Raw genomic sequence first — 23,952 nt, 5'->3', positions numbered from 1 at the left:
AGTAGTTTTCTCAGAAACTACCAATGATATTTTGATGAATTTTGTCACACATTATTATTTTGTGCCAGGGATCAAGTATTTTCAAACTCATAACAATTGATCCAATATTTCAAAGGTGTATATTCCCGGATATAAGTTTATCGTTAATAACTCCCTCAAATATATCGGTATCAACATAAAATTTTGTACATACAAATATAATATGAATAGAAATCATAATTGGTCATAGCTCCCATATAGGGTCCACTTCCGAAAATCATTTAAACGCAAATGTTTCATTGATAAATAAGCTATAGGTATAAAATTCAACTTAAATATGTTTTGTATACGAATAAATCATTCTACCAATTTTTCCCCGGATCGGTCCATTATTGCTCATAGCTCCCATATAAGGCTCTCTTCCGAAAATCATTTAAACTCACATAATTCGTTGTTAAATAAAGCTATCTTCATAAAATTCGACACAAATATGTTTTGTGTACATACATATGAATCACTCTACGAAATTTCTCTGGAGAGGCCCGTAATTGGTTGTAGCTCCTATATGAAGTCATCTTATCTAAAAATTAGATGTTAAATGGGTTTTAATAAAAAGTAACTTGCTATTTAAGATTTAAGAATATAGCACTCTAACTTGTTTTAGAGTATTTGTGGTCAATAAAATTGATTTTTAGTGGGTTGGAGAGGCATATTATTTTCGCCTTTTATCGAAATACGTGTCAAAATTGTCCTAATTTTTTGCTTATACAGAAAAATGTTTAAAAAATAGTTAGGCGTTTGGTTTAGTCCATTTCAGAATTTTTTAGATTTGTTTGAAAATTATATGCCCCTTATAACACACTAAAAGTTGTTTTACCGGCCAGAAATACACTAACAAAATTTTTTATTTTTTTTCCGGCGATAAGCTCAAAATTACGAAATTTTTGACACCTATTTCGAAAAGATTGTATAAAATTTTTTGAACATATTGTACAGAGATCAAGATTATCAACCGCAGGTAGAAAACCGAGGACCTTTTCAAAAAAAAAAAATTTTTGTCGTATTTAGTACATTAAAACGGATCGTTTGATACATAGGTATTCCTCCAAGAAAAGTGGTCCACGGGACACCATATTGTGTTGTCAATTAAATATAGAGGGAGATTTATCTGTGGACTGATTCTACTATAGTTTCATCTCAAAAAACCCCCCGTGTCATTGGTCAACCTTTGTCAAAAACAGAGTTGCCCTAATCGTAAAGAAAGTTGGTAACGAAAATTGTTGATTCCAAATATAACCCTGCAGATCTCGCAAGTCTTGCTCAATATTTAGTTGATAACTCTTTATGGTGGCATGGTCGAGAGTACTGGCCACAAAATATCGTTACCGAACATCAGCACGTAGAAGTTCAATCTTTTTCTGTTCATAGTGAACCAACATTTGACATACTGGGACGTTTCTCAGATTTACCCCATGCAATTCGAATTATTTCGTATTGGTTCAGGTGTTTACAATATTTAAAAAACAGAAAATGCTTGTACAACACCTTAGATTTAACCCAGTCAGAAATGAAATTTACTCGAGATCGATAGGTTCTAGTATGTCAAAAGAATTATATTCCCGAATATTCGCTACTCTCGAAAGGTAAACCCATTTCGTCTAAGAGTAATTTACTCCGAATCAATGGTCGATTAACTCGATCCCTGGCTTAACGTACGATGAGCGTTACCCTAAAATTCTGCCTTATGCAGCCCGACTTACCCGTTTGTTTGTTGAGCCATTCATTAATGCTCAGCCATTCATTAATGCTCAGATTAGTATGAAATAAGTTTTGGGTCCTCAAGTTAAAAATCTAATTCGTACAGTCATTTTCAATTGCAAGGAATGTACTATATATCGAAAGAAAACCGGTCAGCAGATTATGGCTGCTTTACCTCCTGAACGTGCTTCTCTTACGAGACCGTTTAACCATACCGATATAGATTTCGCAGGTCCGTTCGACATAAAATCCTACATTGGTTGATGTTGCGAATAACTAATGGTTATGTCCTCGTTTTTGCTTGCTTCGCCACAAAAGCGATTAATTTAGAGGCAACCGGTGATATGTCGTCCGAAACATTTCTTGGTGCTTTTGCCCGTTTTTTCTCCCGTCTAAGTTCTAAGAAATTTACTCGGATAACGGAACTGCATTTGTCGGTGCTGCTAATTTACTCGAAGTAGACTGAAAACAGTTTTTACCCTAATTAAGAGAAGAACTACTTGTACGAAATAGCTTTAGCCAGTTGAATGGCATTTTATCCCCCCTGGTGCTCCTCATGGGAATCCGGCGTTAAGAGTGTAAAAACTCATTTTCGCAAAATTGCTGGAATGCAAAAATTTACCTTTGAGGAGTTTTCAACAAGGAACCTAAACTCAAGACCCTTAACCGCAGTGAGCGAAGATCCCTTCGATTTAGTCCCTTTAACCCCAGGTCATTTTCTGATAGGAGCACCAGTCAGAAAATGACCTGGGGTCAATATAATTTACCGTTTAGGCGTTTAGGCAGGATAGAGAAGACCCATGTAGGCCATGACAGCAAGGTCCGCACTGCGGACGTGAGAACAGCTTCGGGCAATTGTACCCGCCCCATAGTAAAGCTTGTTCTCTTGCCAAAGTTAGAAACTGACTAATTTGATTTTTTCTTCTCCCTTTATTTCTACCCCTAGAAAATGTCGACTGTGAACCGCCGCCTAGAAATCCACCGCAAACCTGTTGGGGCCGCCGGCACAGCTGGAGTAAAACTTCCAGTGATGAGATCTTTCGGGACTACCGTATATGCAAAAAGGAGCATGCCTTGGGGAAATGCCCGAAATTTAGGATGATGTCGGTGGGGGATTGGTAGGAAACGGTGAAGAAGTACCGCTATTGTTTCAACTGCCTGGCTCACTCACACATGAAAGACATATGCACCAGCAGAGAGCGGTGCATCGAGTGCATATCAGAACATCATGCCCTCTATCACCGGCATAAAAGGGCCAAACACGCGGCCCATAAACATCCAACCCAAGGCAACGAAGTCCAAAAGATTGAAAGTCCTCCAAAATATTGAAGATTGAAAGTCCTCCACCCCAACAACAACATCATTGCTGCGCACAGCACCAACAACAACGACAGCATTATGTTCAGCCACAACAGCAGCAGTACCAACAACAACCCCAACATTATCAACAACAACCACTGTGTACAAAAGTAACATTTGTGCCAAACTTAGTACGGATATCATTATTAGGTACTGAGTTATGTGCGTTTAAGTGTTTTTCTGAAGGGGACCTTGTATGGGAGCTATGACCAATTGTGGACCGATCCGAAAAAAATTTGACAGTGTCATATCTGCATACAAAAGCAATATTTTTACCAAATGTTCCATGGATATCTTAATTTAGTAATGAATTATTTGCGTTTAAGTGATTTTCGGAAGGGGACCTAGTATGGGGGCTATGACCAAATATGGACCGATCGTGAATAAATTTTAAAATTACATTTCTGTGTACAGAAGTAACATTTGTGCCAAATTTTGTACGGATATCATTATTAGGTAATGAGTTATGTGCGTTTAAGTGATTTTCTGAAGGGGACCTTGTATGGGAGCTATGATCAATTGTGGATCGATCCAAAAAAATTGTACTGTATCATATCTGTATATAAAATCAATATTTTTGCCAAATCTTGTATGGATATTTGAATTTAGTAATGAGTTTTGTGCGTTTAAGTGATGATTCTAACGAAAGTCATTAACAATAAACTCATTTTCCGGGAATATGTACATTTGTATATGTATATGTACATTTCACTAGAAATCAAGCTTTCATGTAGAAACAAATGTGTTATGATTTTTATGAAAGTAAAGTGCACAGTTTCTTAGAAAATTACATTAGAATGTGTAAAAAGCGTACTTTTTTCGGAGTTTTTTTAAATTTTGATTCATATCTTTTCCCGATGTGAACCGATTTTGCTCATTTTCAATACCACATTGCCTAGGAAAGTAATAAATATTTTGGGCGAATTTCGTTAATTTTTGCTTCGTGTTGACGTGAGAATGTTCTATACAGACAGACGGACATAGCTAGATCGATTCAGAATTTCATAAGGTCCAAGAATATATATACTTTGTTGGGTCTCAGATTAATATTTCTTAGTGTTACGCACGGAATGACAAAGTTATATATACCCTCTATCACCACTGATGGTGGTGGAGGGTATAAGAAGAAACAACAAAATAATTTAAATTTTAGACAATTCGTCCAGACAGAAACGTAATTTAAAAATTTATTCACGATCGGTCCATATTTGGTCATAGCCCCCATACTTGGTCCCCTCCCGAAAATCACTTAAACGCATATAACTCATTATTAAATTAAGATATCCATATAAGATTTGGCAACACTCATTACCTAATAATGATATCCGTAGAAAATTTGGCACAAATAGTACTTCTGTACACAGAAATGTTATTTATATTTTTTACTAAATGGTGGCCTTCCGATGTTGCTGTAAGTATTTGTTACCATCGGTCAGATCTCCCATACTAGGCTCGTTCCGAAAATCACTTGAAACGTATTTAACTAGTTGCATTATCTTTATTAAAATTAGTTTAGTAAAAACAATATGTGTACAATAATATATTTGAATTTCCTTAAATCTTTCACATATGTACATGCAAATTATTAAATATCGCTAAAGAATATTTTAGGGCGCTATCAAAATATGCAAACAAATGGTTTGTAATGTTCAATAAATCTTGCATTTCTAGAAGATTTAGGCTATTTAAATCTTGGGGATTTTCTATTAAAAGACACGAGAAAACTTATTTCTACAAATATTTTATCAATTAAATAAGTATTACTATAAAAGTAGCTGGTGGAGGGTATTTAAGATTCGGCTCAGCCTAATATAGCACTCTAACTTGTTATTGCTTAATTTATGAGTTTTATACAAAACTAGCTAAACCCGTCGTACTTTGCTACTCCTGTCGATATAAAATAAAAAATATTCAAAATATATTGAAATAAATTTTTTGTTTAGGAAAATTTTATTAATATTTGTTTGTCACTATCCAAAACCATAAAGTAGTAAGACAAAGAAAGTTTGATATTTAAAGTATTTTATTGATATTTATGTATATTATTTCTTATTCCTTAAAATAAAATTTACAATAATTAATATTTACAATTAAAATTTTTCTTAATAATTATTTCCTATTCTAAAGCCTTTGGATATACAATATTTTTCGTTTACCCCTCAGGCACGTAGATATACAAATCTGAAGGTTTCAGAGGTATCCGAGGTAGTAAGACATCCGTTCCTTTAAATTGGCCAGTTATAATCGCTGCTTCGAATAAGTTGTCCATTAATTTCTGTTAATCAAGTACAATTACAAAGACGTGGTGGATCAATATTTCGCAATAAAATAATTGGAACGCCAATTTTTAACTTCAGTCCGTGGAGTGGAACGCCTGCTAAATCAAGTGCATTCAAAAATTCTACAGGGTAATTGACGACATCATCATTATTTGTAAGAGTATCGATGGATTTATATGTTTTTAAAATACTATTGATTCTATTCACAATAATTTTATTGATACAATTAACGTCAATGTTTTTGGGTGCCAGTAAATCACGCTCACATAACCACTGCCTATTTTTGAAATTACGTTGAAGATTTGGAGAAACACAATTTATTAACTCTTCCTTTGTGTGATCCTGCAAAAGTTTCTATTCAAAATAATATTATTGATACAATTAACGTCAATGTTTTTGGGTGTCAGTAAAGCACGCTCACATAACCACTGCCTATTTTTGAAATTACGTTGAAGATTTGGAAAAACACAATTTATTAACTCTTCCTTTGATTGCGTGATCCTGCAAAACTTTACACAATTTGAGGTTGGGTCAATTGGCATTTTTCCATTTCCTAAATTTTGCAATTATAACGTTTGACCGTGTTGGCAGAGATATGATGATTTCAGGTAAGCATTGAGTTCATCAGCCGGTGTTGAACCAGGAAGTGTCTAGCGAAAATTACCCGCTAAAACAATTAATGCACCTGCAAATAAATTAGAATTACTTCTCATGTCCTTTAAAGTGCGATCAAGCGCTTCTAGGGATTTTTTGTGGGCCATGGTGCATTCATCCCACACTATTATTTTACATGTTTGCAGGATTTTACCCATTGAAGAATTTTCATGTATAATCCTTAGAAAATTGAGTTATCAATGGTAATTTGCAATACCTGATGACTCAATGGCTAAGGCAATATTCTTTTGTGATCGAACTTAGCTAAAATCAATGAGATGAGAAAGGTTTTTCTCTGGTTGTAGATGCGGTAAATTTTCTGCCACCAAGTTCTCAAAATCTTGTGGATTGTAACCCATTTCACGTTGCAGATCTTGGTCATTTACTCTATATAATTATATGAATACTTACTACAGTGACTTTCACAACATTTGAGAAGATCTGCAACCCATTTCACGTTGCAGATCTTGGTCATTTGCTCTAAATAATAATATGAATACTTACTACAGTGACTTTCACAAAATTTGAGACCCCAGCTGTTTTAGTTTCAAAGATACATTAATTTAAGTATTTTCTTTATCGTCATATGTCTAAGTGTCAAAGTGGGTTTTGCTATCCTAAAGTTGTAATAATTAAAAAACTTCCTTTACGAATTTTGAAGATTCTAGCTCTTACAGTATCCCAGATAACCGAATTTTTGCAATTAATTTATATGGAAGGTGCCAAGCCCCTATTGAATGTCAGAGTTCTTCGTGCAAAATTGAGGATTCTAGCTCTATCAGCTTTCCAGATACACGAATTTTTGTACTTAATTCATATGGGAGATACCAAGACTGCCTAAAAGTTGCTAGTCAGCCCATTTTTGTCCTAAACATTCAATTTGATACTAAAGTTCCTCCGAAAAAATGAGGATTCTAGCTGTGAAATTTTCTCAGATATACTAATTTAAGATTTTCTTTATATGGGAGGTGCCACGCCCACTGTATCTAGGCTGCTAATTTCATTCCCATGTATTCATATGGATGTTAATGTTGTCCATACAAAATTTGAGGACTCCAGCTCTTACAGTTTCTGAGATAAGCGACTTTTATAATTATTTTGTAAATGGGCGTGGCACGTCGCCCACGTTAAATTTTGAAGTAAAAAGTAGCATATAGTTCCTTCCAAACGTACAGGAAGATACTATGAAGATTAATCGCTCCAGCCGTTTAGCTGTCTATAAAATCCAAACAAACAAACAAAACAAGTTAGAGTGCTATATTCGGCTATGCCTAATCTTAAATACCCTCCACCAGCAAGCTACTTTTTATTAAAACCCATTTAACTATCTAATTTTTAGATAACTTGACAAAATTTTTGTTTCCGTAGTGAGGGTACTAACATTTATGCATATGTGGAACTAATTTTGCTTAGGTTCATAAAATTTTATATTCATAGGCCAGTTGCAAACATTTTAATATAATGATTTATCTATACACAAACATACTCATGTCATTTTATCTGGATAAAATCAATAAATAATGAATTAAGTGGTATTAAGTGATTTACAGAAGTAAAATTCCGTATAACGATTTATATATACAAGATACACATTTATGTCGAATTTAATCCCGATGACTTTGATTTCAATGTGCGTTTAAGCTATGACCAATTACGGCCCTCTCCAGAAAAATTTCGTAGAGTGAATCATCTGTATGTACACAAAACATTTTTGTGTCGAATTTTATGAAGATAGCTTTATTTGACAATGAAATATGTGAGTTTAAATGATTTTCGGAAGAGGGCCTAATACGGGAGCTATAACCAACAATGGACCGATCCGGAAAAATTGGTAGAATGATTTATATATACACAAAACATATTCAAGTTGAAATAAAGCTATCGCCTTATTTATCAATGAAACATATGCGTTTAAGTGATTTTCGGAAGTGGACCTTATATGGGAGCTATGACCAATTATGGTCCTCTCGAAATAAAATTTAGTAGAGTGATTCATATATAGACGAAACAAATTTGTGTCGAATTTTATCAAGATACCTTTTTTACAATTAAATATGTGCATTTAAGTGATTTTCGGAAGTGAGCCTTATATGGTAGCTATGACCAATAATGGACCGATCCGAAAATAATTTTTGTAGAATGATTTGTATGTACACAAAACATATTCACCACGAATTTTATCACAAAAGCTTTATTTATCAATGAAATATATGCGGTTAGGTGATTTTTGGAAGTGGACCTTATTTGGGAGCTATGACCAGTTGTGGCCCGACTGAGATCTACGTTGGTAGTATGATTTCTATTCATATTATATTTGTATGTATAAAATTTTGTGTTGATACCGATATATTTGAGGGAATTATTAACGATAAACTAATTTCCGGGAATTGTATGGGGGTTATGGGAAATATTGGATCAATTGTTATGAGTTTGAACATACTTGATCCCTTGATGTGCGACAAAATTCAACGAAATATCTTTGGCAGTTTCTGAGAAAACTACTTAAGAATTGGGAAAAATAACGTTATTTTTTTTTTTGAGGTAGTCTGAAATTTGTACTCATAACTTTTTACGTCGTGAACCGACTTTACTGGTTGTCAATACCAAACTGTACCGGATAATAAAGAATATTTTGGGTAAATTTCGTGAATTTCTATTGTTTCGTTTTAACGTGTGAGTTACATTCTGATCCCCATAAGTAATACTGATGGCTAGTAAAGTGTAGGGAAATTTAATAGTTTTAAATTACACTTTTTGTTTATTTTCCCACACTTTGCTAGATAGCAACATAAGCATAAAAAGTCTTCGTTGCTTAGTTTAATTTAAATAAAAATTAAATATTAAGTTTTTTAGTCTTCAATTAAATAAAAGAGGATGTTCTGAAGAACATCAGAAAATAAAAACAAGTAAGAGTGCTATATTCGGCTGTGCCGAATCTTTCACCATAGTGTATTTAAAAATTCATTTTCCCGACTATATCATTATTATAGCAATAGCAAAACATAATGAACAATAACAACGCTAAACGAAATAAACACACAACAAGTAAGAGTGTTATATTCGGCTTTGCCGAATCTTATATACCCACCATCAAACCTCGTTTGACTCGAATGAAACTTACTTATGTCGAATTTCATCTATAAACTCGTATTTTTTAAGCCAGTTATAAGGGTTAAAGTAATTTTCTGAAGGGGACCTTATATAGGGGGGTAGGGTCAATTATGGGTCGATCCTCATAAAATTTGGTAGGACAGAATTTGGTTCGTATTAAATTTATTTGTGTCGAATTTCATTGCTACACTCGTATTTTTAAGCCATTAATGAGCGTTGCAGAGAAAGAGAACTGCACTGAAAGAAAAATTGTGTATACCAAAAAAAATTAAAAATTGAAATTTATTTCATATATCATTAATGAAATTTTCTACATTGATGCTGTTATGACAGTTTCGTAGCAGACGTCATCGAGCAGTTCCGGCGTTTAAAGCCTCTTGACGAAAGGCATAGCCCAAGAGCACTTATACATGCCGTTGAGTCAAACCTTGCTCTCTGCGGAAACAATGAGACTTTGGCTCAATTCTGCATCAGGATTGTGGCGGACGAAAAAATCCTCGGAAATGCTGGTAGAAGGATGAGAGAACTACCAAACAATGCCTCCTGGGAGGATATTAAAACAAGGATTCTGCAAGAGTACCAACCGAGAAGGACCTATGCGGAAATCTTCAATCACTGCCGAACAATAAAAGGAATCTAAATGAATTATTTAATGTATTTGAAAAAGCTAAATTCGAAATAAACGACATATACTTAGGGGATCCATTCAAACCATCTATATATAGGCCAGAGAGTGTCGATAGGGATCTGGTAGATATATTACTAGAAAAAATAGAAGGACCTATTAGGGCACACATATCACAACATGAGACTTTGACCGACATTATTCTGAAATACACAAGACTTAAATTATTAGACGATATAAGAGCAATTTCCTTTAACCATAGGAAACAAAACGACAATAGGCAACAGTCAAAGTTAAATAAATATCCTAATGGTTATTTGAAAAGAGTCGAAACAAGTAATAGTTTCCAGTATAGACCAAGTGAAAGTTATAATGGAAATAATTCTTTTAATTGTAATAGAAATAACTTTCAACATCAGAACTCCAATTATAAACACTATGGACAGGGCATAATTAACAGTAGAAAAACAATACAACAATCGACTCCTAACAGTTTCCCAAGTCGGACGAAATCTAACCAAACCAGAACTTCTTACAATGCACAGTGGGGCAGAATGGAAATTTTTTGGAAATAAATCTGGCATTTCTAAACGGCTGATCCGATCGGGATAAAATTTGGCGTGAGCGTAGCCAAGGAGTATTCGAGTTTAAGTTTTGAAGATGAACCCTGCAGATGCCCCAGGGACGGCGCTGTGGCGGCTCAAAGTAGGGTACCTACGACATGTAAAATTTTTAAACTCGTGCCATTTTTTTGTTTTTCACCTAAATACAAAGATTTTTATATTTTGTGAAAGCGCTCGACGAGATCTTGAAAAAACATGCTTGGACATACTACTTATCTCTTATAATATCCGAGTTATAGGCATTTAAAAATTTAGTGATACAAAATTTACCATACCTTGGTCCGCCTTTTTTTGAATACCGGGCGTAATTTTGGACCAAATGGACTCAATTTTTTCTTGTTAGTTAGACAACAAAATTTCCAATAATATACAAAAAATTTCTGATCAATATCATTTACAGATCCAAAAATATACATTTTTTAATTTAAAAATTCAAAAAAATTTAGATTTTTGCCGTTTTTTTGCAAAAAATGTGTCTTAACTCTTTTATTAATAAAATAAAATTTTCTTTAAGAACTTATAACAATTTTATAGTTTTCTAAAAGGTATCTTTACGCAGAACGCTTTGGCGTAAAAAACTTGTCCTATTTTTTGAAAATGTTGCCACTGCGTCCTTCCGAATATGACCTATTTTTTATCAAAACTTCAACTTTGGGCGACATGTTCTAAAATCCCAAAGCTGGGATCAGAAAAGTGAAAGCAGTTTTGGAAACCTCAATATGTTTTCTATTTACTCCAAAAGTATTTTCCCAGCCCTGAAAGAAATGTGGACCCTATGGGCAAAAATGTAAAAAATCCCATTTTTGGGATTTTCATTCCTATTTTTGGGAATTGCGGGATGCCCTTTGACCTTTTCATTTTTTTTTTGGCATTTTCTTATTTGAAATGACAAATTTAACAAGCGTTGAAAATTTCATTAAGTTTTGTTCATGAATAAAGATTTTGTCATATATTACATATTTGTTTAATTTCTAAAACTATGATTTATATCAAAATTTTAATAGGGTCGCAGATAGCTACAACAATTTAGTCCATATTTATCCCTTAATATCATTTTTTAGTTAGATATGGAAATTCTCGACCCTTTACAAAAAATTTCAAGCCAATATCTCAATTACATTCAAAAATATGTTCATTTAAACCTGTGTCCTTTAATTTCATCTTTTTCATATTCTAGTATTAAGTATGACAGAACATACATTTGGTGTTGAATAAAATATTTGGACAATTTTTAAAAATTATTTAGTTAATTATTTTATTAAAGACTATTTTAAGTACCATATTTAATAAATCTAAAATGAAGATTACATTAAAGTTAATGATGTGGAAGCTTGTATTCATATATCATCTTTGCTCGAAAACACAGCATCAAGAATTGTGTCAGACTTTTCAGAAGACCAACTAAGGAAAATTCATAACTGTGATGTTGTCTTAATATGTAAGTGGGGATGTGACGGTTTATCAGCACTTCCAGAATACAAACAAGCTTGTGGAAGTCGGATATTAGCAGACTACAAAAGTGTATTTAGGTCATCATTAGTGCACAGAAAAAAATGAAATTCAAAATCAAACAAAAAATTCATAAAGCCAAGTATTTTTTTAACTAAAATAGGACCTATCACGAAATTCGTAAAATCAAGTACTCAAATTCGTAAATTCTTTATTGAAAAAATTTCAGGATTTTTCTTATTAAAATAATATACTATTTACGAAAAACATTAATAAATATTCGCAACATTTCCAAACAATTATTTTACTTAAACAATAACGGAAATTATTTGTATTTGTACTGAAATTCAAGCAATTATTTTATCTGTATTTTGGCAATAATAATACACAAAATTCCTTATTGAATCTATAAAAATTTTGTTAAAAAATATATATTGAATTTTAACAAAAATTTTACTAATTCTATAAAATTAAAATTTGTAGAAAAAAGTACTTATATACTTACAACAAATTTATTTCACATTCTAGAAACTATTATGTGTACTGTGAAAACTGAAACACTTATACATTAAATGTTATAAACCAAGTAAGAATTATATCAATTCATTTTAGTACATTCCAAAACTAGTTTTATTGTTGTATTCCATATGCTGACATATAAATAAAACTCAAACAAAAACATTTATTGAACCAGTAAAAATATTTACTGAAAATTAAATTTGTTTCAATAAAGTGTTTGTTAGAAAATATTTTCCTTCTGCGTGAAAATCAAACAAATTCGTTATAAAACCAAATAAAAATTTTTATAAAAATCGAAATTAAATTTAAGCAAACGATTGTTAAGAAAAAAAATGTGCATATTTTTTTCTGTGTGCCATTACGAATTCGTTCATATTCCCTTAATCCATCATCGTCAAGCATCGGAAATTCATTTGAAGATATATGGATCAATACAACTCCGGGTTCAAAAATTTTTTGTAGACCCATTGGATTTGAATATATAAAGGAGTCAAAGAAAACAACAAAAGATTTAGTGGAATATTTAAAAGATGAAATAAATGCACTGGAGCCCATTTGCATAAAAATAAAGGAATTCTCTATTAACGTATCATATCAGCTAAGCTTAACAATGATTGATGGAAAGGTCAGCAATGCCATAACAGAAACTTCTTCCTTCTGGAGATGCTCAATATGTAATGAGAAAAAGTCGCAATTCTCAAATATAAACAAAAGCAGAAGTATTAATGAAGAAGTCCTGTCTTTCGGAATTTCACCACTTCATGCCAGAATACGATTTTTGGATTACTTTTTTCACATAGCATACGACCTCAAATATAGAAGTGTGCCAGAGAATCTTACTAAATCAACAAAAAATAATGAAGAATTGAAAGAACTGAGAGCTGCGGAAAAAAGCAGAATCCAAGAAGAATTTAAAGTTCAGATGGGATTAAACATCGACAAACCACTTCCAAGTTGCGGTAGTACAAATGGTAATACGGCGAGAAGGTTTTTTCGTGATTTTGAAATTACTTCAAAAATAACTGGAATCGACAAGGAGTTGCTTCGAAGAGTTAACACTATTTTAATGGCACTGAATAGTAAACATAAAATTAATGGAAATCGATTTGGGGAATATATATCTGAAATTTCTAAATTACTTGTATCTCTGTACCCATGGAGGGAACTAACACCAACAGTACACAAAGTATTGTGTCATGTTCAAATAATAATTGAATCGAATATTCTTCCACTTGGAGAGTTAACAGAAGAAGCCCAGGAAGCGAGGAATCGAGATTTTAAGCATGTTCAACTATTCAGCTCAACAAAATGCTCCAGGCAATCACAGAATGAAGATATTTTTAATATTTTACTTCTATCTTTTGATCCTGTTCTTTCAACTATGCGAAAAAGATGGATTTGTTATGAAACTCTATCATCTCAAAACAAGGAAGATTTAAAGTACTTATATTACCTTCTGGATATGTATACCGATATGACAGATTATTTTATAGAAAATATGTAGTGTTAGGAATTAACTATATAAGTAGGTTGTAAGAATTAATTGTATTATGTTTAAGATAAACAGTTCAAATAAAAATAGCTATTATACTAACTGATGATATTGTATTAAATTGTGTTTTATGTTTCGGTGGGCGGGAAAGGTGGTTTGTGTGGGGTGATTTAGGTGTTGTTGTGCGTGGCTCATAATAAAATTATAATTTTTTTATTGTATATACAATTTTATAGTCTTTAATAAAATAATTAACTAAATAATTTTTAAAAATTGTCCAAATATTTTATTCAACACCAAATGTATGTTCTGTCATACTTAATACTAGAATATGAAAAAGATGAAATTAAAGGACACAGGTTTAAATGAACATATTTTTGAATGTAATTGAGATATTGGCTTGAAATTTTTTGTAAAGGGTCGAGAATTTCCATATCTAACTAAAAAATGATATTAAGGGATAAATATGGACTAAATTGTTGTAGCTATCTGCGACCCTATTAAAATTTTGATATAAATCATAGTTTTAGAAATTAAACAAATATGTAATATATGACAAAATCTTTATTCATGAACAAAACTCAATGAAATTTTCAACGCTTGTTAAATTTGTCATTTCAAATAAGAAAATGCCAAAAAAAAAATGAAAAGGTCAAAGGGCATCCCGCAATTCCCAAAAATAGGAATGAAAATCCCAAAAATGGGATTTTTTACATTTTTGCCCATAGGGTCCACATTTCTTTCAGGGCTGGGAAAATACTTTTGGAGTAAATAGAAAACATATTGAGGTTTCCAAAACTGCTTTCACTTTTCTGATCCCAGCTTTGGGATTTTAGAACATGTCGCCCAAAGTTGAAGTTTTGATAAAAAATAGGTCATATTCGGAAGGACGCAGTGGCAACATTTTCAAAAAATAGGACAAGTTTTTTACGCCCAAGAGTTCTGCGTAAAGATACCTTTTAGAAAACTATAAAATTGTTATATGTTCTTAAAGAAAATTTTATTTTATTAATAAAAGAGTTAAGACACATTTTTTGCAAAAAAAACGGCAAAAATCTAAATTTTTTTGAATTTTTAAATTAAAAAATGTATATTTTTGGATCTGTAAATGATATTGATTTGAAATTTTTTGTATATTATTGGAAATTTTGTTGTCTAACTAACAAGAAAAAATTGAGTCCATTTGGTCCAAAATTACTCCCGGTATTCAAAAAAAGGCGGACCAAGGTATGGTAAATTTTGTATCACTAAATTTTTAAATGCCTATAACTCGGATATTATAAGAGATAAGTAGTATATCCAAGCATGTTTTCTCAAGATCTCGTCGAGCGCTTTCACAAAATATAAAAACCTTTGTATTTGGGTGAAAAACAAAAAAATGGCACGAGTTTAAAAATTTTACATGTCGTAGGTACCCTACTTTGAGCCGCCACAGCGCCGTCCCTGGGGCATCTGCAGGGTTCATCTTCAAAACTTAAACTCGAATACTCCTTGGCTACGCTCACGCCAAATTTTATCCCGATCGGATTAGCCGTTTAGAAATGCCAGATTTATTTCCAAAAAATTTCCATTCTGCCCCACTGTGCAATGGTAGACAACAACACCGAACAAATTATTGTAACCAAGAACTAGAGCCGATGGATATCGGAATTTTAAGGGAGGAAACAGATGTAAATTTTTCTGTAATGCCTCCTTTACAAAATTACCCATAGTAGTTGTTACAGTTGGTAATCATAAACTTAAATGTCTCATAGACACAGGATCGGAAACAAGTATTATTAAGCCAATTTCCTATACAAAAAATTAATAGACCGCTTTGCACAGTGGTATAGGGAAAAAAAAGAGGGAAATAATTCGGTAACTTCTAAACGGTTAATCCGATTTTGATGAAATTTGGTGCGCACAAAGAGGAGGTGTTGTCGAGTTTAGGTTTTGAATTTGGACCTTATAGGCCAACCAGAGGTCCGGCTGGGGGTCCTCAAATTAGGACACCTCGGCTATGTTAAATTTTTAAAACGATCCTATTTCTTCATTTGAGTTCCGATTTTAAAAAATTTCGTATATAAAATCTCCTCATCGAGCACTATAAAAAATGTCGTCGTAGCAGTAAATTATCTCTTATAGTTTAGGAGATATTCGCATTTGAAAATTAAAATTTTAAAATTTTTACCGTCCTTACTTTAGTTTTTTGATAATAGCGGGTCCAAATATTCCCGATTTTCGCCATTTTTTTTTATTCACTTAACAACAAGTTTATATATCAAGCAGTGAAAGAATTATGTAAAAATCATGACTGAGTCCAAAGTTATAGGCATTTTAATTTAAAAAATTAAAAAAAGGCGATATTTTGCCATTTTTTGGGAAAAAAGTATCTTTTTCTTTTTAAGTTATCTAAAAAGTTTCTAAGAAGATGTATATAGAATTTATACTTTTTGGAAAGCTGACTTTACATAAAATACGATAAATGAAACAAAACCTAAAAATTTTTGATACCGAGGGGACCAGGTCCATCCAAAAAAACCCTATTTTTTATGGAAAATTAAATTTTGAAGAAAAATTCTCAAATCGCATAGTAGATATCAAATTATAGTGACCTGTTTTATATGACCCAATATGTTCTTAATCATTTTGTAACGGATTTCGATAATCCCGCCCCTGGTATAATAGGCAAAAAACCCCATTTTTGGGATTTTTTGAAACTTTTTTGGGAATTCCGGGATTTCTAATAAGAAAATTCGAAATTTTTATTTAATTTTGGATTTTGAGTAAAACAATCTACCTAACTGTAAAATTTCATCAAAAAATATTCATAAATAAAATTTTTATTGCAATTTGAAAAATTTGTATCTTCGCAAAAACTGAATAACAAACATTTTCTAAAAGATGTTGAGTTTTCCCTAATTAATTTGTCACTTTAAAAACATTAGGTAGGCATGTTATATATCAATGGAAAGGTAATTTTGTCTATTTTTCTAAACTGTATATAATTTTTGAAAATTAAAAAATTCGCGAAATACTTTTTTAAAAAAAAAATTAAAAAATGTTTTTATTCAGTTTTTGCGAAGATACAAATTTTTCAAATTGCAATAAAAATTTTATTTATGAATATTTTTTGATGAAATTTTACAGTTAGGTAGATTTTTTTACTCAAAATCCAAAATTAAATAAAAATTTCGAATTTTCTTATTAGAAATCCCGGAATTCCCAAAAAAGTTTTAAAAAATCCCAAAAATGGGATTTTTTGGTTTTTTGCCTATTATATCCATACCAGGGGCGGGGTTATCGAAACCCGTTACAAAATGATTAAGAATATATTGGGTCATATAAAACAGGTCACTATAATTTGATATCTACTATGCGATTTGAGAATTTTTCTTCAAAATTTAATTTTCCATAAAAAATAGGGTTTTTTTGGATGGACCTGGTCCCCTCGGTATCAAAAATTTTTAGGTTTTGTTTCATTTATCGTATTTTATGTAAAGTCAGCTTTCCAAAAAGTATAAATTCTATATACATCTTCTTAGAAACTTTTTAGATAACTTAAAAAGAAAAAGATACTTTTTTCCCAAAAAAATTACAAAAAATCGCCTTTTTTTAATTTTTTAAATTAAAATGCCTATAACTTTGGACTCAGTCATGATTTTTACATAATTCTTTCACTGCTTGATATATAAACTTGTTGTTAAGCGAATGAAAAAAATGGCGAAAATTGGGAATATTTGGACCCGCTATTATCAAAAAACTAAAGTAAGGACGGTAAAAATTTTAAAATTTTAATTTTCAAATGTGAATATCTCCTAAACTATAATAGATAATTTACCGCTACGACGACATTTTTTATAGTGCTCGATGAGGAGATTCTATATACGAAATTTTTTTAAATCGGATCTCAAATGAAGAAATAGGATCGTTTTAAAAATTTAACATAGCCGAGGTGTCCTAATTTGAGGACCCCCCGCCGAGCCCCTGGTTGGCCTATAAGGTCCAAATTCAAAACCTAAACTCGACAACACCTCTTTGTGCATACCAAATTTCATTAAAATCGGATTAACCGTTTAGAAGTTACCGAATTATTTCCCTCTTTTTTCTTCCTATACCACTGTGCTTTGGTACAAAACCATAAACGGAATAAATCAGGTAACAGAGAAAATTATTACACCCATACCTAGAGAATTCAAGGTCTCAGGTACCTTCTCATGGAAGGTTATTAATTTCAATAGTAAAAATTATTCAGCCATAATTGGACAAAATTTTCTCATCGCTCTTAAAGCTAAGATTGATGTTGAGAATGGATTTATTACCATACTAGGTAACAACATACCGTTTGGATACTACAACCCTTACAATAACCAGAAAATCTGTTCACTTGAATATTGCGATTTAAAAAATTTAAACCTGGCACACTTAAATTCGGAAGAATACCAACTTCTTGTAGGATTATTAAGCAGTTACCGTGAATTATTTTATAAAGAGGGGCTAAACCAGTGATGCCAAGTGTAGGGATTTTTCCCTTTTTGTAGGGATTTTTTTCAAAAATTTCACGTGTAGGGAAAAAGGGAAAGATTTCTTACTATTGTCAAATTGTAGGGATTTTTCAATTTCATAGTTTTTAACAACTAAAAATATACCCTTTCATGTATTAAACTTTAAAATTAAAAATGAAATCAGGTTTAAGTGTATCGTTAGTAAAAATTCCGCTTGTAATTTCTACAATATATGTACCTACATATCGCTACAAGACTGGGATAATCCAAAATTCGGGTTTCTTGAACTGAGGTCTACAAAACATGCGACATACTAAAATCTTTCATTTAGATTTAATGTTCTGAAAATTTATAAAAGTAAACCGCAAAAGTAAACGCGAAAGTAAACCTTAAAAAACATAAAATAAATTTTTAATATCGAATCGTGATACTGCCATAAATCTTTCAATTGTGTTGTTTTTTTTAATCTTAACTGAAGAGTCAGGCTTGAAAGATTTCTATTATGTAAAATTAAAAGAAAAAAAATTTAAATTCTAGAAATTTCATTCCTAAAAATTAAAAAAAAAAATACATATATATGTATATATGTATATTATAAAACGGAGCTAATATTTTAGTTTTTTATGTTATTTTTGTATTTTTTTAAGATAAACTTGGAAAATAGTATTGTAGGGAAAAATGTAGGGAAAATAAAAAGTGGGTGTAGGGAAAAAAGGGATTTTTTCTCATAAGCGTAGGGATTTCTGAAAAAAATCTCCTGGCATCACTGGGCTAAACTTTCTGCCACTCACGAAATTGAACATGAAATAAAAACAAACACTGACCGACCAATATATTCAAAAATATATAGATACCCACAAACTCATGAAATTGAGATTCAGAAACAGATAGAAGAGATGTTAGAACAAAATATAATTGGAGAAAGCAATTCACAATACAATAGTCCTTTGTGGGTGGTGCCTAAGAAAATTGACAGTTCGGGAATACAAAAATGGCGAATTGTCATAGATTGCAGAAGACTAAATGAAAATACAATAAGTGACAAATTTCCAATTCCAAATATCGATGGAATTATGGACAAATTAGGAAAAGCTCAATATTTTTCTTCTATAGACCTTGCAAAAGGTTTTCACCAAATATTAATGTATTAAAATGATATAAAGAAAACCACATTTTCCACACCTTTTGGGCATTATGAATTCATAAGAATGGCATTTGGGCTTAAAAATGCTCCGGCGACTTTTCAACGTCTTATGAATTTTGTTCTCCGCCAATATATAAACAAAATTTGTGTCGTGTATTTAGACGACATACTAATATTTAGCACTTCATTAACTGAACATATAGCAAATATAAAATTGATATTTGAAAAACTAAAGGAATCAGGACTTAAAATTCAAATTGATAAATGTAGTTTTTAAAAAAAAGAAACTGAATTTTTGGGTCACATCCTTACTTCTAAGGGCAAACCCCAAAAAAATTGAAATTATTCAGAAGTAAAAACTTCCGACGACGCAAAAACAAATAAAGTCATTTTTGGGTATTACTGGATTTTTTCGAAAATTCATAAAAGACTATTCTTAAATAGCTTTCCCAATAATAAAATATTTAAAGAAAAATGCAAGAATTAATGTAAGAGACCCCAATTATATTGTAGCTTTTGAAAAATTAAAGGAAATTATAACAAATCCTCCTATTCTGAGGTACCCCGATTTTAAAAAGCGCTTTAAGCTAATCACAGACACAAGTAATTACTCGATTGGTGCAGTTTTAACCCAGGAAGGTCATCCGATTTCCTTTGCTTCGCGAACATTGAACAATCATGAACAAAACTACTCCACTATCGAAAAAGAATTATTAGCGATAGTGTGGGGGGTTAAAATTTTATAGACCTTATATTTTTGGAAGAGAATTTGATCTGCAAACAGATAATCAGCCACTAAAGTGGTTACAGGCAAAATATTCGGGTAAAGATATTAATCCCCGATTGCAACGATGGTTAGTGCAGTTAGGAGAATACGATGCGAAAATTGATTATATTCCAGGAAAAGATTTAGAATTCACTTTAGACGATTTTTTAGGATCAAAAATATTAATGTAGGAGAGAACAGGGAACAATCAAATGCATCTTTAGTGGTACATGCGGATCATTCTCAAGGAGAAAATCAGTCAGATAACGGTGAAACTATACATTCAAAAGAAGAAGATTTTAATGATCACATTCCCATTCTTGATACAATTGTAAATCGTTTTAAATACCAAATAATTTTAACAGAAACTAAGGAAACTGAAATGGAAATAATTTTTAATAAGAAACGACTTTTTATCGATTTGCATGATATTGAGACTACTAATGTTATTAATATAGTCCAAAGACATATTGGTAAAGGAAAAATCGCAATATTTTCTGAGCTCAATGATAACCAATTCAATAAATTACAACATATTCTGGTATTGAGGGAGTATCTTTTGTTAAATGTAGCTATTTTGCTAAGGACATTGAAGACGAAGATGAACTAAGGAAACAAATATCACTTTTTCATAAAAATGAAGTGGGTCATGCAGGAATTATACCGACTTATGAGGGGATAAAGCATAAAATATATAACCCACAACTAAAAACAAAGATACATGAGATAATTAATAATTTTGAAATATGCTCCGGAGGGAAGTATGATCGCAATCCGATCAAGAAACGCCAACTTCAGTTAATGAAATCGTTCATGTTGATACGTATGTGAATAGTAATCACTTATTTATAATATTCATTGATAAATTCTCAAAACATGCCGTAGGTTTTTATTTGCCAGATAGAAACAACCAAACAATTATAAGCAAAATAAACGAATTTTTAGCAATAAAAGGCCCAGTCAAAAAGTTTGGTTTTGACAATAAATTTAATTCAAAAAACGTAAAGGATTTTTTGACACAAGAAAGAATCGAATTTCATGCCACGAAACCCAATAGTCATACCGTAAATTCTGATATAGAACGTCTTAATAATACCTTGACTGAAAAAATTTGAACACTTAACCTAGAAGAAAAATTGCCAATCATAACACAAATGACAAAAGCTATAAAATTTTATAATAACACAGTACACAGTACTATAAAATGTACTCCTTTTGACGTAATAAATGGTACCATTAATCATGAACTTATCAGAAGTAGACTAGAAAGTAAAAAAAATTACATTATCCAGAAACTCAACCGCAATAGGGAATTTTACACAGAAAGAAGGAAAACGGGATTCATTAAAAATTATAAAAGTCTAAGGCATAAAGACGAACCATTAAACGCAATTTAGAGAATATTCATGAAACCAACATTAAAAGGCCGTTCAAATTTGCAAGTTTTAACGATTGTAATAGTCATAACAGTATAGAGAAGATGAACACTAATAATGATGACGATATTGATTTTGAGTATTTGTCCAAACGATTTGAGAATCTCAAAAGACAATTTAAAATTTCAGGTGCTTGTAATGATGCTCTTGCTAATGGTGAGCATTCAACCCAACCAAGCGGATCTGCAGGTTAATTCAGTCACAGAGAATGTGGGATTCATCAAGATTAGAATGGGCGAAGTGGAAATTGTCAACAAAACAACTACTCTTGTACATGTCATAAACATAGTCGAAATAGAAGACATATTAAATCAAATAAAGGGAAATATAAAACATTTGCTTTTACATGAAGAGATAATTTTACAAAACGAAATTAAATTGATAGAATCTAAAATCTTTAAGGCCAACTAAAAATAGAAAACGAAGAGGTTTTATAAATGCAGGAGGAAGGTTCTACAAATGGCTATTTGGGACTATGGACGATGAAGACAGACAAGAGATTCTGGAACACCTTTCCATCATTGATCAAAATTCACACAATTCCATTGAAACTTTAAATAGACAAGTGATAATAAATAATTCCTTAAACAAATCATTACATTCTCTGAAAACTGTAGTGGAAAACGACACAAAAGAAATAAGTGAGTTTTTAAAGGAGGTCACAAAAGAAATAAGTGAGTTTTTAAAGGAGGTCAGGAATACCAATAATGAGGTGGTGAATGAAATAATTTACTTGGACCAACTAACAAAACTAAAAACCTTAGAACATAAAATATATACGAGATAATATAGTTTCAGCAAAATGTTGAAAGTAGGGATAATGTCTTACAGTGATCACTCACTGATTATGGCAGTATTGATTCCAGACAATTACATTAAGACTGACTTAAAGATGATTACTCCTATTTCAAACAAAAACAAATTTGAAATAGATGCAAATAACGAATACGTAATCGAAATTGATAACAAAACTTTTACATACCAAGAAAATATACCTTTAAGAAAATTTAAAAAAGTAATCATTGTAGTTATTACAGTACTTGTAAGTTTGAATTTAATAATATTACTTCTGTATTTGATCTTGACGAAGAAACAATTATTGTAAAGAATTCTTTTTCCGAGAAAATTGAGCATAATTGTGATGATAGGAAATTTGAATTGGAAGGGAATTATCTTATAAACTTTAATAATTGCAGTATAACAATTCGTAATCAAACATTTTCTGATATAAAATACATATATGATCAAAGAAAAATATTTTTATGCAAACATCAATAAACTTGAAAAATTAAGTATATCAAATATAAATGTTAAATTCGATAATATAATTATAGAGCACTTTCAAAATATTAAAGAAATTGAAGAACTAAAATTTCATAAAAAGATATCTTATGGTATAAACGTAACATTGATAATAGTTGTCACTACATTGATTATTATATTCTATTGTTTTATGAAAAAGAATAATATAAACATAAAATTTAAAGATCATAGAATTAAGGAAATGGAAGGATATTTTAAGAAAATATCCTTCCATATATATATATATATATATATATATATATATATATATATATATATATATATATATATATATATATTTTTTTTTTTTTTTTTTTTTTTTTTTTGTGTATAAACGGGTTTGACTGTATGTATTAAATTCTTACTCTTTCCATTAATTCACGAACAATGCCATTCCATGTCTGTGTTTCTGGATTATAAACACCATACATATTATCGGGTACCATTTCGATTTTATAGTGAAATCCAACTTGAGCTGCTATCGCCTTCAACAGGTCAATACAAAATCCTTCAAAACGGGAATTACCCGTTAAATTTGCGTCTTCTTTAACCATAACATAGGGCCTTTCCTAAAATATTGTTAAAAATTGTATCCATTATGTTAGCATGTTCATATTAAAATTGTGTTAAAAAATATAAAAATTCGCAAAATATTAAAAATGTATATCTGTTTGTAATACAAAGATGTGATAATAAAGCTACGTTCACACCTGTGAAATATTTCACGTTTTTTATGAAATATTTGTTGGCTGTAATGTGAACACAAAATATTTTTGAAGAGCAAACAAAATATCAGCTGTTTTTCGTGAAACATTTTTATTTGTCAACCTACAAATATTTTCTCAATATGAACACAATGTGAACACCAAACACGAAACATTTTTGTTTAACGTTAAAAACATTATTTAATTAAATTACAATAGTTTTTTACAATTTCATAGAAATTTCTACCTATAAACAAAAAAATAAATA

General features: G+C 31.1%; 1 protein-coding gene across 1 annotated transcript in view; it reads right to left on the bottom strand.

Annotated features, from left to right (window-relative positions):
* LOC119605129 (glutamate receptor 1-like) overlaps positions 1–23,555 on the bottom strand; it is a 180,415-nt gene extending 156,860 nt beyond the window's left edge. Inside the window, exon 1 of the mRNA XM_037958090.1 lies at positions 23,346–23,555. Coding sequence (XP_037814018.1) covers positions 23,346–23,534 — 189 coding nt within the window. The 5' untranslated portion in view covers positions 23,535–23,555. The remainder of the gene's footprint in view (positions 1–23,345) is intronic.
* Positions 23,556–23,952: the final 397 nt, after the last annotated feature.

This window comes from Lucilia sericata, unplaced genomic scaffold (genome assembly GCF_015586225.1).
Source record: "Lucilia sericata isolate MDLA Ls3-8-SP2 unplaced genomic scaffold, ASM1558622v1 Contig000459F_arrow, whole genome shotgun sequence".
NCBI classification, from domain to species: domain Eukaryota; kingdom Metazoa; phylum Arthropoda; class Insecta; order Diptera; family Calliphoridae; genus Lucilia; species Lucilia sericata.
This window is presented reverse-complemented; position numbering and strand designations above follow the sequence as displayed.